This window comes from Corvus hawaiiensis, chromosome 12 (genome assembly GCF_020740725.1).
Source record: "Corvus hawaiiensis isolate bCorHaw1 chromosome 12, bCorHaw1.pri.cur, whole genome shotgun sequence".
Taxonomy (NCBI): domain Eukaryota; kingdom Metazoa; phylum Chordata; class Aves; order Passeriformes; family Corvidae; genus Corvus; species Corvus hawaiiensis.
The window spans coordinates 4985701-5000698 of NC_063224.1; the positions used below are offsets into that span (position 1 = coordinate 4985701).

Consider the following 14998-nt stretch of genomic DNA (forward strand, 5'->3'; position numbering starts at 1 on the left):
GGCAAAAAATGATTGAAGTTAGCTTTATTCCAAAATATGTATAATTTACAGGACTGAATAAGTGCTTCATTTGTGAACAAAACATTTCAATACTTGTGAATAACTTACTAGTAGCTTTGTGTAACACTTCAGTTTCCAACAGAGGGAAATATGAAACAGTATTTTGGCACAAGGTTTTCTCTGCATGCAATAATGTAATTACAAGTTTCACAGTTACTAGGACAACATTCCTTCTTTGGGATTGTCACTTGTAAAATAGGTCTAAGAAATGAATGCTTGATTTTGTCTGCTCACAGCAAGTTTACTGGCTTAAATAGCAAGAATTAAACATGAACATCTTTTGAAAACTAGATTTGTCCACTAAATAAAAAAATCCCACCAGTTATGAAAAGAAAAATATTTAACGGACATTTCTCAGCCTTGCTGAGATTAACTCACACATGCTTTGGGAAAGACTCACCCATGAGACTTATTACTCATTCACTCCAAATAATTACAAATTTAAATGAGATTGTAATCAAGTGTTGAAGTCTTTAAGCTGGAAAGATATGGCCATCTTTCAAATCTAGCTTTATCACAGATGCACTTGCAAATGTCTGTAGGTAGAAGTACTGTCAATCTAGCTCTGCATGCAGGTGCTTGAAGCATGTAAAGCACTGGATGTTGTGAAATGTAGAGCTGACATCACCACAAGTCATCTATTATATTCCATTGCTAGTTGTTGAAGGTACTGTAAAGCCAGCACATGAAAAAGGATCACAAGTAAAGAGACTTCAGTTATTTAACTCAGCAGTTCCTTGAGGAGGTTCCACTATTTCAGGCTGTCCGCTTACATTTTCAGTGAAGAGACACACACACAAATACAAACATTCCCTCACCCTGACTGCAGGGCTGAGAGCTGAGTTCTGTTCATTGCATAGCAATGGCACTTGAAACAAGAGAATTCAGTCATGTTCTAAGCAGCAAGTCCTTCTCACACAGATTTAAATTCACATCAACTCTTAAAAAACAACAACAAAAGAAACAGAAGATGCGTGATTGCACCATGCACTGGTATGCTACCATTAAATAACCGTATCCTCACAGTGTTCCTGTTATCAGTGGCAGCCTGTTTACAGGAGGCCCATCCCACCAGGACACAAGCATAGCAGCACCTTAAACCAAACAGGAATGAAAAAGCTTGCAAAGCCCAGAACGTTACAAACATTTTGGTGTGAATGTATTTGGAAGAGTAAATGGTACATTAAGATCATGTTTAAAAAATCAGCACATGTCAGAAATATATTAAAGCAAAGAAAGCTGTACAACCTTAATGATAAAGGCAAGTACATTTGGTTCACCTCTGAGTTGCCATTTCAGGAACATGTTCTTTTGCAAGTTGAGCACCCTGTGTTGATTCAGTAGGAGTTCTATTGACTTACCCTACATTTAAAAGGCTATTAAACCCCCCCCAGCCCCCTAAGACCCCAATCCTGCCAACTCTTACGTTTCTACCTAACCTCACCAAAAAAATCAATTCACACATTAGCAGCATAAGGATTTAAAACAGTGGAAGGCAGCCATTGTTCCTTGTTCTGTTGCCCCTACACAACTGAGGTCCATATGACTAACAGGGAAATTCAGTCTCTTACTTCCAAGAGAAAAAAAAATGACTGTGTATGTGCCTTGGAATAAAAATTTGTAATGAGTTAGTTACATACATTAAGTTACAGACACTTATCGAGTTGTTCAAAACTAGACGAGGTTTCACAAGGTTTCTTTTGCAGCTGTTTCGTTTACAGCTGCAAGTTTATATACATTTTAAAAAATGCTTTCATATCCTTTGGAAGTGAAAATTTTCTAGACACAAGCAGCTTTGCATAACTAAGAATATGTAGTGTTAGCAAACTCTGACTTAAAACTACCAATTTCTCTAGGCTGACACAAAGAGTTGGGGGAGGACTCCCTCCCTACTCACAGCAAAATGTATTTACAGGTGTATTAGCAGAAATAGACACAAATAAAGCTGTAAGAAGAAACATCTACTGTCATACAAACTTTTAGCATTCTGACAAGTATTAGAAGGCAACAAGACAGACCTTTCATTTTTTAGCTTATTTGTGCTTACGTTCTCATAGAATGCAAGTCCCAAATCTGCCGTTTCCTTTGTTTTACTCTTTATATATTAAAGAAAAGCACAAATGAAACTACAAAAGTACTAATTCAATTTTATAATAGTGTTACACAGGCACCCAAATCAAGATCCAGCAATCACAGCTTAACGGAATTAAGTGGGAAACACAAAGGGTAAGTACATGTAACATTAGTGTCACTTCCAGATAAAAAATTGTGCTAAGAGGCTACAGAGAATCTGATGTTACTTTACAGCAGCTCTAATGGCAACAGAGGATACAAAAAAAGAGTAAGATGGTAAGTCACTGCTGACCAATACTTACAATACAGTGCCTTGAAAATCAAATCAGAGACAAACTGCAGAAGAAGGGAGATAAGTATCATTTTAGTTCTACCCAGAAATAGTTCTGTCTGAAGTTTATTTTATAATAAAGACAGAAACAGAAAATCAACCTTTTTCAAGAACTTGTTCAAATGTGAAGATTCACAATATTCAGCAACAATGTTTCAGATCAGGTTTCATGAAGTTTAGTGTGGGATTCACCAAACTATGAAGTCTGTTTGTAGTCTCCACATTTTCACAAAAATACTTAATAAATCCAAACTGAGTGACATATGCCAGAAATACAGGATCCACACCTGTTTCTCACTTCCATGAATAATTTATGGAGAACCAAATTTGTGAAGAAAGAAGTTAATTTTGGTCAGAATGACCCACTTCCCTAAGACAGTGCAGACACTTAATGGTTTCTTAATAGTGCACTTTCAATAAGTGACTTCATGCTGTAGTACTGTGTTTACCTAATTAAAACTCAAAATATTTTAAACCAATGGAATGAGTGAAAGGATTGTGATTTGCATGTTCTAATAAAACACACAAAGCTCAGAAATACTTTTAATTACTAAGTACAATAACTGGGTAATGATTACATTATAAGATTTCGTCCACACAAACTTTTGGGTCTTTTCCTGACAGTCCATGATGCTAAGAGCTTTGGCTTACACAATAACATGGTAATTATCACTCTAATTTGTAAATTAGTTTCAAAGTACTTTAAACCTCGCTGGTTTCTCAGATAGCTACAATGAAAAGCCTTCAGTAATTCTGCTCCTCAGCACCCAAGATTCCTTCTCTTGCAGAGTAAAGACTGACTTTCTAAATTCAGAGGTAATGAACAGCTTCTACAGCTGTGGAAAACACCCCTTTTCCAAACCAGGCTTACAGTAACTGCCTCTCTATCATGTGTCAGTACAGACAACTTGCACATGAGAAACACAAAAACCAGCGTATGAAGAAGTGTTTTCTGGTATCCCAGCCAGGAAACACACTTTAAAATGTGAAGTTGCAACATTACTAGAAGGATATTGTAATAGAATAAATTAACCTAATTTTGTTCTTTATGTTATCTCCCTATTTCAAAGTAGGCAGGTAAATAGAAGTCAGTCATATATTCAGAAAAAAACAAAATGACAAGTGAGGCCTTCCTTTTTTAAATTTATCCCACCCATCAGATGAGAACTCTACAGACATTGTGAAACCTGGGGGTTATTCCCCACACCAGAATTACTGTTCTCCTGGGGAAGTGCAAGATTCCATTCTGCAGTTTCTTCAGCCAGACTGGAAGTGCCTGAAATCACACCTAGAAATGTTGAAAAATCAAACAGGCAACAAAGCTGGGGTTTCAAAAGGAAAATGTGAGTTTCAGGGTTAATCTAAAGAGATTCTTTCCAGTAAAGGTGAAGACACTCACCATGGCAATTTAAAGAGCATTAGGAAAAGACAAAGAAAAAAATAGGAAAAAAGAAAGGTGTCACCCATGTTCAACAAAAACAACCTGGCTGCAATGGATGAGTAACTTAACTCCCATATCCTTGAGTTGAGAATATGCAGCACAAAGCATAGGGAGTCCTCAAAACCTAAGGCTTGGACATACATTTGCTGCTGGGCTGCACAGTAAATATGCAGCCAATACCTCTCCTCTAACAATGGAGGAGTAAAGTCATTTACAGGCCCAGGAATTTGACACAGAGTTTTCTCTTTTCCTTTAAGGTTACAAAACTAAAACCTGTCCAGGACAAAACCAAAGGCCTATATTTCACAGATATTATAGTAAGAGATAAAAATTACTTAAGGCCAAATTCCAACACACATTCACAACTGGCTTAATGTATTTTCATTAAAATGAAAATACCGCAAAGAGTGTTTTGCGGGGCATGCGGGGCAACACAAACATTAAAAAAAAAAAGGTGCCAAGAGGTCATATGCTTCTTCTCTGAAAAATTAGTTTGTGTGAGTTTGACTATAATCACGGAAACTCTAAAAGCTGCAGGAACAGAGGGCTGCAGATCAACATGCAAAAGCAAGATAGAACTGTTCTGGAAAGGCTTCTGTGAGCTGATCTCCCAGCTCTCTTGTATGGATTCCAGTTGTTTTTGGAAGCAGCAAGTCCAAAAACAGGAGTCAAGGTGAGTGTTTTAAGGAATTTAATTACCCATTTTTAAAGATTTCTGTTAAGGTAGTAGAGGTATAAACCACTGTAACATTTCTCAACTCATATCCCAATAAAGCTAGGAGAATTTCAGCAAAACCTAATGATTCCAGTCTCTGAGGCACACACATTATAACATTTGCATCTTACAGACAGAAATAATTTAAACAAATCCCTTCTGAAGACTCTAAAAATGTTAGTCCCATTTATTACACTAGCTAAAAGGATGACATACTAATTTCCCCTATAATTACGAATTCCAAGTTCTTTTCCTACCCTTCAAAGAGCATCAGTGCCACTCAGGGAAAAAAAAATACTGCTTTCTACACATGTTTTTAATAATAAATATTTTCAACAATTCAAGAATCTCTATGTGTCTAATGTGTTGGACAGGTATTTGGAAAATGTCAGCTTATGCAGGAGAAAGAGCTGTGAAGGCATAAAGTAAAAGAAGACAATACGGCTGATTATGTTCATGCCGGATTTAAAATACAAGCTACTAAAAAAAGTAAACAGAAGTAGCTTACACTAATAGAATCCTCCCCCGTAAATTCAGGGAAACATCTCAATTGAACAGGTCAGGGTTTTGGTCCAGCACAATGGAACCCTGCATGTAAGCCAGGAATAGAGAGAGAGATATATTGAACAACTTTAAAAGTTCTCCCACTTAGATGAAAACAGTAACAGCTTTGTAAAGAAGTTTGAGGGAAAAACATAGGCACCACATAATTTTTTAAGGTTCAAATGTACATTAACACGTTACAGCCCCCCCTTTCCCCTCTATTTATACACACATAGTTTACGTAAAGTTATATATTCAATAGAGTACCTTCAGCATGAAAAGTCTCTTAGGTCAACTGCTCATGACAAGTACATTCAATAATGCAAAGTGGATCACTTGGTAAAGCCATCTGTCCCACCCCAATAAGTTAAATTCAAACCACAGGTCACAGTTATATTATGTAGCACTCAGTGGCTGGGCTTGTCAGAGCTCTGGAACAAGGAGCACAGCTCTTCACAGGTCTGTGTTTCTACTGAACTGAACTGGGACTCCATTGTATTCCAGGCTAAGTCAGCCAGAAGGAAGTCATCCATTGCTGTCTGTGTTTCATTGCTGGTAAGGAATAAACTCCCCAGATTCTCAAAGCAGCTATCCATAGTCTGTGTCTCAGCACTACTGAGCTGGACTTTGCTTTCAATATTCTGAACAGGTGTATTTTTAGTAGCCATATATACTTCTGTCTGGGTTTCTGTATCAGATGAGTCAGTGCTCATAGAGAAACTGGACTGTTTCAGAATACTTCCTAAAGGTAGATGGGTAGTACTGTCCAAAAAGAAATTCAAGTCTGTCTGTGTCTGTGTATCAAACATCTCCAAGCCTAAGAAGTTAGAATTGCCTCGGCAGTTATATGATTGAGTGGCACTATCTGAAAATAAGAAATCAGTCTGAGTTTCAATGTCCAGGGACTCCAAAACTGGCTCAGAGTTCAGGTTACCAAGCTCACTCTCTTCAGTCTGAGTTTGGATGTTGGATGCTGAAAAGAACTCTTCAATGTCAAAGTCTATCCCTGTGCTCTGTGATGGACCAGATGGAAGATGTGTGTCAGCACCAGAACTTGTCTCAGACAAAAGGCCACGATTATCCAGTGTCTGGCCAGACATGTTTCCTGAAAAGATGTTTTCCAGATCACTTAGCAGGTCCATTGTCTGGGTTTGATTATCTGTTGTATTTTGAGGTGGAAGTATATTAGTCTGTGTGTTGAAGCTGATAAGGGATTCAGACTTTACCGTATCCTGATTGAGACTCTTGCAACTACTTCTTTGCAGCAAGGTTTGATCTATATTTGCAGGCATTAAATTGTTTTCTGGAAGTTCAATGTGAGTAGAAACGTTATATGATGAAGGAACATTATCAAAGATGTCACTGGACATTACAGCCTGGTCCATCTGTACTCTTCCATCAATACAGTCCTGTGTCCTACTGGTTTGAGTCTCTCTGGAAATGCCACACGTTGGAAAACAGCCCTGACTGAAAGCATCAGTCTGAGCAGCTATGGATGAAGTCAGTTTGGAAGCAGGCAGCAGTGTCTGTGTCTGTACACTGATGGGTAATGAAACCTGGGAACTGAAGGATAGATCTGTCTGAGAGCAAGAGGACACAGAAGAATTGGGAGTCCAGGCTACAGCTGGTACAAAGTTCTGTGAGATATAAGATAAGTCAGTCTGTATATTTATTGAAGAAATTTTGTTCTTGTGACAAACATTCCCCAGCTCTTGCCCTGTGTTATTTGATATAACCTTGTCCAATTCAACTTGCACACCAGTACTTACTGGTTCACGATCACCAGAAGTTGTTACTTTTGAAACAGGCATACTATCTTTAAATACAAGTGTTTCTGCCTCCAGGGCTGGAATCAGGATTCCTATAGATTGAGGCAATAAATGAACAGTACTTACAACTGAACCTTGATTATCAACAGCCACTACAGCAGGTTTGACAGAAGAGTCTGTTGCAGATACATACACAGGCAAATGAGCAACCTGCATCACTGGAAGTTTAACCAAAGCCACCTTGGGCTTGGGTAAAAGCATCTTTGGTGCACATTTTGGCTGCATTTGGTTCGTGAAGTTAGAACTGCAGGAGCCTTCAAGAGAGGCCACTACTTTCACTTCAGAGGACTCCAATTCCTGAGTGCCAGGAGCAGTATTGTGTGTATTGATGAATGCTTCATTTGCTTTCTCTGCCAACTGCTGGTTATGTACGGAGGATTCCATTTTCCTTTTCTTACTAGGAGGATCCCTGTGAACATGAGATCAATAATTTATACTTCTTTCAAACACAGAACATCTGCCTTCCATTCTTTTAAGTCATTGCATTGAAATACCAACTGAAGTCATGGATGAGGTTGGATATGAGAAGACAATCCAGATTAAACATAAAAAGACTTCATGAAGTTCAGTTTTGTTAAATGTCATTCCTCACTCTCATTTTAAAAAAGAATAAAGATTACCTCTTACGGAGACCTATTTCCAAATGGAGGTGCAAGTTTAGATGGTTTCTTCCCCTTTGTACATTAAGCACTCTGATTTGAAGACTTTTAATGTGTTATTTTAACACTCAGACTGAGCATTGAATGGACAGAGCTCTTGAAATCAGTGTACAGGTAATGGTCTCTCATGGAAATGGAAGATAAAATTAGCAATTCTTCACACAAAACTTAAATTTTGCAGCAGCTGGACCTCAAAGACAGACAGGCTAGCCCCAGAAAGTAGACTGCCCTTTAAAATATGTGTACATGTTAAAACTATAAATCTAAACATGCAGAGATAGGCATTAAAAAATAAATCCACCAACAATTGCAACGATAACTAGACTGTACAAGAAAATAACCTGAACTGCATTCCACATCTCAGTTACCAGCTACCAAATCATCTCTACTGTCAGAGAACTGTAAAAGCAGATGCAACAAGAACCACCAACATTTATGCCAAGCACTGCAGTGTCATCAGTACTTTTTGTTTTCTGCATAGGGAAACCAGATCTTACTGATTAGATGATCACTACCGCCTTCAACAAAACAGAAACTCCTAAAAGCAACAAAGAAACTGCATACTGTTTTGCAGCTAAAACATGATCCTGTTTCCTATTTAATCAACAGAAAGGAGACAAAAAGGCAGCACATGAGACACACAGAACTTGGTGATGAATGCGTTATTACTTCACTGCTTCACTTTTACCTGTGTTCTGCAGGAATTTCATGGCCAGTTCTGTAAATGTGAGACAGTAATGCTGTTCTGCTGGCATAAGGGCACCCACAAGTACACTGGAAAGTCTTGCCACAGACCTCTATATGCCGTTTCAAATACCATTCTGTGCCATAGGAGTTACTACATTTATCACATTTGTGCTTCTTTTCAGCATGCATTTTCATAAAGTGCTAGAATACACAAGGGAAAGCAAACATTAGCTTTCAGTGAAGATTAAAAAAAGAAAATCATGGTTATCGGAGAAAATATTTGCAATTTTTTAGTTGCTAGGTAGTGTTGAAGCGTAGCATTAATTTTTTTTTTTTAAAGTGTTACTACAAATAAGTTTAAAGAAGTCAATAGAGAATCTGAAATTTGCAAATCTGCTGATGTTACCTGCATTTTGAGAACACAGATAAACATTTACCTATCCTAATGCCATTGAAGGTTTCCTGAGGACATAAATGAATTTATAGATCAACCTTGCCAAAAGAGCACAGTAAGTCTATGCTGCAACATGTGCACACTCCTGAAGATCTATAACCGAGAAAATAATCTCAAGTCATACAGGTCAACACCAGAGCAAACACCACAATTTTTTCTTTTCATTTATGGCACCAAGTGCCAGCCACTCAGCTCCCTACAGGGTCCCCAGCTCAGCACAGGTAACCAACTGCAGCACAGTGCTCTTTTTGCTCACTAATGCAGGAACAAGTTTTACATGTTTTCTTAAACTGGTTAACTAGTAAACAAATGTATTTTGATATTAAAGCAGAGAAAAGCTCTTAATCCTTGACCACTTGAAAAAGCAATTAAAAGCATCAGCCACAGTTTAAACCTTCATCAGTTGCTACTGTGATTTTTTCCCCTCTTCTTTAATCTTTCTCCATCTATTTAATTTGTGGAGAGGGGCTCTGATCTAGTTTAGAAAAACATACTGGCATCTGTCTGATCAAAATGTTCAAGTCCTCTAATATCAACATGCAAACATGCAAACTCATGAATCATATGTGCAGTTGGAGTTGCTGCATACAGTTCTCTAACTTCTGGATATATGCTGAGAGGTTTTGCTGATACCTGTATGCAAAAATGCATACCCTCTGGAGTAGAGACAAGACTAAATTAGTGTGAAAATACTTCAGGAAACAGGAATACCTGTTTTACAAGAGAAAATTGGGAAAATGGTCTGTTTGGTCCTCTAGGGCAGCCTTCAATAGGACAGCAGTAGAATTTCTGTGAAGTTTTCAAACCCTTCCTTATTGGTGCATTAAGTTTTCCATCCTGAAAAAGAACCAGTTGAGAAGTTGACAATTCTATAGGTTTGCATATTCAAGACAATATTCACAATACACGTCAACTATGGCTCAATGAGTTTACACATCTCAATGAGTTCGAGGCTCTTTCCTACATGACTTGAAAGTTCAAACGGAGCTTTTCCCCTATGTGGATGCCACTTTGCAAATATCCCATCAAAATTACCAGGTGCAATTACAACAAGCTCTATGGAGTAGTGGTACTGTACTATTTATTTTTACCAAGACACTCCCTGCCCCATGTTTTGTGTTATTTGAGGTAAAAACAATTTCCATACAGACACTATCCTAGACTGCTGAATCAATGTAGTTTTACTTGTTAGTGACACAGTATGTGAAGCTCCATTAAGATTAGTCACAGAAACACAACACTTCCTTGATGCTGGAATTCTGTTAGCACTATTTAGAGTTTACTTGTAATAAAATGAAAAATGCCAAGTATGCCCTGCCACTTAATTCAGATCATAAACCAAATCTCACTTAAGTCTGTGAAACAACTGGTATGCTAATTCTGACCCTCCAAACACTAAGTGACCAATCTATCCAGCCAGGTTTTCCATATGACCTGTCTCACTGACCCTCACATGTACACAGAAGAAAGAAACACTACTTGCTCAAAGAGGACCTCAAAAGTACATGTAAGAAGGACATACTAATGGGATTGTCCAGATTGTTCAACCACACAGAATCCCTTCCTACTGAGGACACAGGCATGGAAACCAGACAAGACATATACCTCTGGACATACCCTATCTGAAAGGGTCTCAGTGGAAGCATCAGGCATCTGTGTCTATGCAAAAAGTTAAAAGTGAACTATTTAAAATCTAATGCTCAGAGTAGCTGTGAGTCTCCTTTCATCCTGAGACTGAATAGGAGGCCAAAGAGTCCCTAGAGCTAGTTACGGTAGTCCATGACAGCAAAAGGTCAGTGAGCACAGCTAGTAGTGGAAGGTTGATTTCACACCAGTCACTCCCTAACTACCTCTTTGGGCAGACGTCCAGCTGGTTGTGTTTACACAGGTTACCCCAAACACAGAGAATCCACAAAGCACAACAGTCCTCCCACGTGAAGCAAACAAAGAATGTATCTCAGCTGCCAGGGCCCAAAGGGCTTCACTGCTCACAGCTCCATAACAAGAAAACCTGGACTAATTCTCTAAAAAGGATGTTTTCATGCAACAGTTTAACCTTCTAAACACCTTTATGTACAGCAGTTTCTCCTGTGGACAGCCCATTCATAAACAGGCCTGGTCTATCCGCTGCATCATCACTGTGACTATTGTTCTACCTCCTAGAGCCACTACCCCAAACAGGAACATGACACAAAGAAATCAAGTTGTTCCAGTTCCAATTCCAATTTTTAACCCTGACTTTTCACAGGACACTTCCATCAGATGTCAGTCTCAAAGTCCTCAGGAGAAAAGAAGATCTGTCCTTAAGCCAAAGCTATGTTTGGCCTCTCCCACCAATAGATAGATTGGCAGATGAAACCAATATGCTGAATAACTGGCAACTGGAGTCACTAATTCCTAAATAAAAAGTTATTAAGTGTGTTATATTTAATATCACAACCCAACAACTGCAGGGCAATAGGGGAAACATGTTCAGGCACTTAACAGGTAAACCACAGTCAGGTTATTTAAAACTACTGAAATACTAAGGTATAGAATAGTATCAAGCGTTTAAAAGATTTATAAACACCTGTACGATGCTTTTTTTAACAGCTGGAACATAGCCTTTGGTGGCAGAAACCACAACAAATTAGCTGTGACAAGTTGAGAGATACTCTACACATGTAAGATATCGTATATGGACAGTAATCTTGTTTTGACCCATCCCAAGTCCTCATGGCTTTAAATGGTTAATCTTGCATCTTCTCAAAGCCCACCTGGCCAGTCCTATTTCAGACATTCTCACAGCTCTCTTCCTTACCTATCTGATTTTATGTCCCATGTTTCTACAACATCCACCCACCATAATTATGGGTAAATATTGATCCAATGAACTTCCCCCAAAGCAGACACTTGCAATGTACGGAATCTGGATATGGCTTGTGACAACAACTCGGAAAATGGGAAATTAACAGTCCTTGCTACAGACTTAGTCAAGGTGAATTTAGTGACATCTTGCTTTCCTGCCCCAGAAAGGCTTACTCCAAAGGATTAATTTTAAATAATGTTGCAGTAGACTATAGTCAACTATTTAACACATGGGGGTTTTTGCAGCAGAAGCTCAGCCATTTCTTCACTAAATAGGACATGAAGAGAGTGCATTTATTCTTATTATAACAACTATTGTGGTAGTGCAGTATTTGAGTAACCTATCCTAAGGGTATGCTATCCTTTCCAGTTCACACTGACTACAGCCTCCCTATTATCACAGGAATCTGCAGAAAACTCTCCTTTACATGAACTCTTCTAGCTTCATTTTAAACTACACAGAAATAGTTTCCCTTCTTTACATAAAATAATACAGCCAAAAGACCAAAGAATTAAATTAAGCCCAATATATTAAGTGTCAGTTTATATGTACTGCTCTCATTTTTTTATTGGCTTATCCTCTGTCAAGGAGACAAAATATAAAAATTAGTGTATCAATATTTCATATCTTCTTCATCAGGCCAAAGAAGGCAAATTCTTCTAATTTCCCTTTGTCAGAAACACCTGCCATTCATCACCCTTAGCAGTTATTTTCTACACATCTGAGTTCATTTTAACTTATTTGAATCAGATTCTCACCCTACACTGACATAGAATATCCCTCCGCCATATTTTAGGATCGCCCTTCTCCCAGCAGTATTACCCTAAATGCTCATTCAGGTATGACCAAATTGTTTCTCAAGTGTTTCCCACATCAGCTTATTTCTGTTACAAAACAGCGCTGATCAAACTGTTTGTTATCACTTCACAAGATTAAAACCTCGTACTCCTGCACTTGACTCTGTTTCTACAGGGTAATCTTGCTTTCTTGTATAAATGTCCTTCCTCTGCCACAGCAATCCCTTAAGGGTTTTGGTATCAAAACATCCTATCGGTGTTACTTTCATTAATGAAAATTAACCAAGTCATCCTCCCTTCTCTCCAGGAGTACTACGTTCTCTCCTTCCCCAATAGCTTCTTACCACCTCATCTGCCAAGCTGCCTCTTCACTAGTTTCATATTTCACTAAAAAATGCAATCTACTAAATTCTTTTTATCTGGGGAATCAGATATCTCTTAAAAGGGAACAGCAATACTAAAATATTGAGCCTCCCTTAAGCCTCAACAACGTTTTAGTCTCAATTGCAATGCCCTTGAAACACGTCAAGAAGTTTCTGAAAATTGGCATCCATCTGTAGTTTAGTATTCATTCCCAGCTATCACAAGATTCAGTAACTAGGTGTACGGAGTATGCTCTAATTCTACAAGGCACTCATGGTTAACAGCAAGCTGGGTGAGAAAGCAGCATTTCCTCACCCATCATACCCTGAGTTATGTAACCCACCAGCTGCAGTGCACGCTCAGAGCATCAGCTCACAGCCAAAATGACTTCGCTGACCTGAAAGAACACTTTGAACTTCTGCTGTACCTCCCCCCACATGAACACATGAGATCTAACACTTTACTGTGGGTTATGTTATTAGTTCATATAGGAAATGAAATTAAAACATCCCAGAGACAGGGGACAGCAAGTACACTCGACACTATTTCCTTTTGTTCCTCACCAACAAGCACGTGTGATCCACACTTGACTCTGTAGCCATTTCACGAAACAGGGATGTTTATTGTTCCTCCACTGAGGCTGCACTTTCAGAATGCAGCTATGAATGCTGCACTTGAAGTTTTCCAGGAATACAATTTGTCCTTGCACACTTGGCATTACAGTTTTGGGAAAAGCAAGGATATCTTTCGGAAAGGCCCACTCTCAATGTGTGCCTGCTGAACTGTGATTCTCCTCCCCCCCAGCACATACTTAGCTCAGGAGTATTATGGAAATGAGGGCTTGTTTCCAAAATGGCATCCATCTGTTTTGGTTTTTTTTTAGCTCAGACATTTTTAAAAAAACAAACAAAACCCCAGCATAACAGCCCTCGGTGTTGGGATGGAGATGGTTTGCCAGCTGATAAGGTTAGGAAATGCTGCATGTTTGCACAGCACCTCACAAGTGGGGCTTTAAAGTCTTACTGCAGAAAGATAGTTGATAAGCAAGTAAAACAACAGAAGCTGAGTCCCAAAGAACTCTTAACTGCCTGCGGTATGTTTACAAAAACGTACAAAACTGGTTATCTTCTGTAAGTAATTTTAGAGGAATCCTCAACACAACTGGTCAGCCTGTGTACACACACACTTGTGTAGTTATACATGGACCTGCAGAGGCCTTTCACAAGGGGAAACTTAAACAAGAGACAACGAGAAACTTCATTATTCTCATCTGGAATCACAGAACGGTTTGGGTTAGAAGGAACCGTAAAGATCATCGAGTTCCGCCCTCCTACCACGGGCAGGGACACCTTCTCCTATCCCAGGCTGCTCCAAGCCCCGTCCAACCTGGCCTTGGACACTTCCAGGGATGGGGCAGCCACAGCTTCTCTGGGCAGCGGGTACCAGGGCCTCCCCACCCTCACATTGAAGAACTTCTTCCTAATATCTAATCTAAACCTACTCCCTTTTAATTTGAACCCATTCCCCCTTGTCCTGCCACTCCAGGCTCTTGCCCCCAATCCTTTCTGTGAGTTCCCTTCAGCTACTAGAAGGCCTCAATTAGGTCACCCCAAAACATTCTCCTTTCCAGGCTGAACAATCCCAATTCTCTCAGAATCTCTCGGAAGAATCCTAGTTCTTCTCAGGGTGGGGAATCACACCCCTCCTCAATCTCACTACGAACCAAACCCCAGCACAGCCAACACCGCAGCCGCCCCCCGGACCCGGACCCGAGCCGGCCGCAGGCCCCGGGGCGGAACACGGCGCTGCGTCACGACAGAGCCGCGTAACCACGGTGAGGGGCCGAGCGGGAGGGGGCGGCGGGGCCGGCCCGGCCTCACGGCGGTACCTGGAGCGGGTGCGCCTTGCTGAGGTGCATGTTGAGGGCCGGGCTGTTGGGCAGCACCTTCCCGCAGCCGGGCACGGTGCACAGGATGTTGGTCCGCACTTGGGACAGCTCTGTCACCGAGGGCCGCACCAGCTCCCCGGCGGGCGGCACGTCCCTCACGGGCGCAGGGGGCCGCCCCAAGCCCCCGCCACGCCGCCCGGCCGCCGCCGCCATGTTGCTGTCAGCTGCTCGGCCCCCGCTCCGCTTCCGGGGGCGGCCGCCAATCGGCGGCAGCGGCGCTGAATATTCATGAGGCACGTGGCGCGGCCCC

The 14998-nt window shown here is 40.2% G+C and overlaps 1 protein-coding gene across 3 annotated transcripts; it reads right to left on the minus strand.

Moving 5' to 3' along the window:
- Positions 1 to 9: 9 nt before the first annotated feature.
- Positions 10 to 14893, minus strand: ATMIN (ATM interactor). 3 transcript variants are annotated; one of them, XR_007206400.1, is made up of 5 exons: positions 14689 to 14893; positions 9504 to 9629; positions 8340 to 8539; positions 5431 to 7401; positions 10 to 5208 (listed from the first exon to the last, which is right to left on the minus strand). XR_007206400.1 is itself a non-coding variant. In XM_048316897.1 (4 exons), exons 1-4 carry the CDS (start codon positions 14716 to 14718, stop codon positions 5571 to 5573), a joined length of 2187 nt encoding a protein of 728 aa, XP_048172854.1. In that variant the 5' UTR covers positions 14719 to 14893; the 3' UTR covers positions 10 to 5570. The 3 variants fall into 3 exon arrangements, 1 of the variants encoding a protein (XP_048172854.1); XR_007206399.1 differs by having other exon boundaries at positions 10 to 2469; positions 5129 to 7401; XM_048316897.1 differs by having other exon boundaries at positions 10 to 7401.
- Positions 14894 to 14998: the final 105 nt, after the last annotated feature.

What these genes read in the sequence shown, in the direction of transcription:
- ATMIN (XM_048316897.1), bottom strand. Translation starts at nt 14,718, where the DNA reads ATGCACCTCAGCAAGGCGCACCCGCTCCAG. An exon ending in GCAAGGCGCACCCGCTCCAG is followed by an intron (nt 9,630 to 14,688) that starts GTACCGCCGTGA and finishes GTTCTTTTTCAG; the next exon opens with GATGGAAAACTTAATGCACC. An exon ending in GAAATTCCTGCAGAACACAG is followed by an intron (nt 7,402 to 8,339) that starts GTAAAAGTGAAG and finishes TCATGTTCACAG; the next exon opens with GGATCCTCCTAGTAAGAAAA.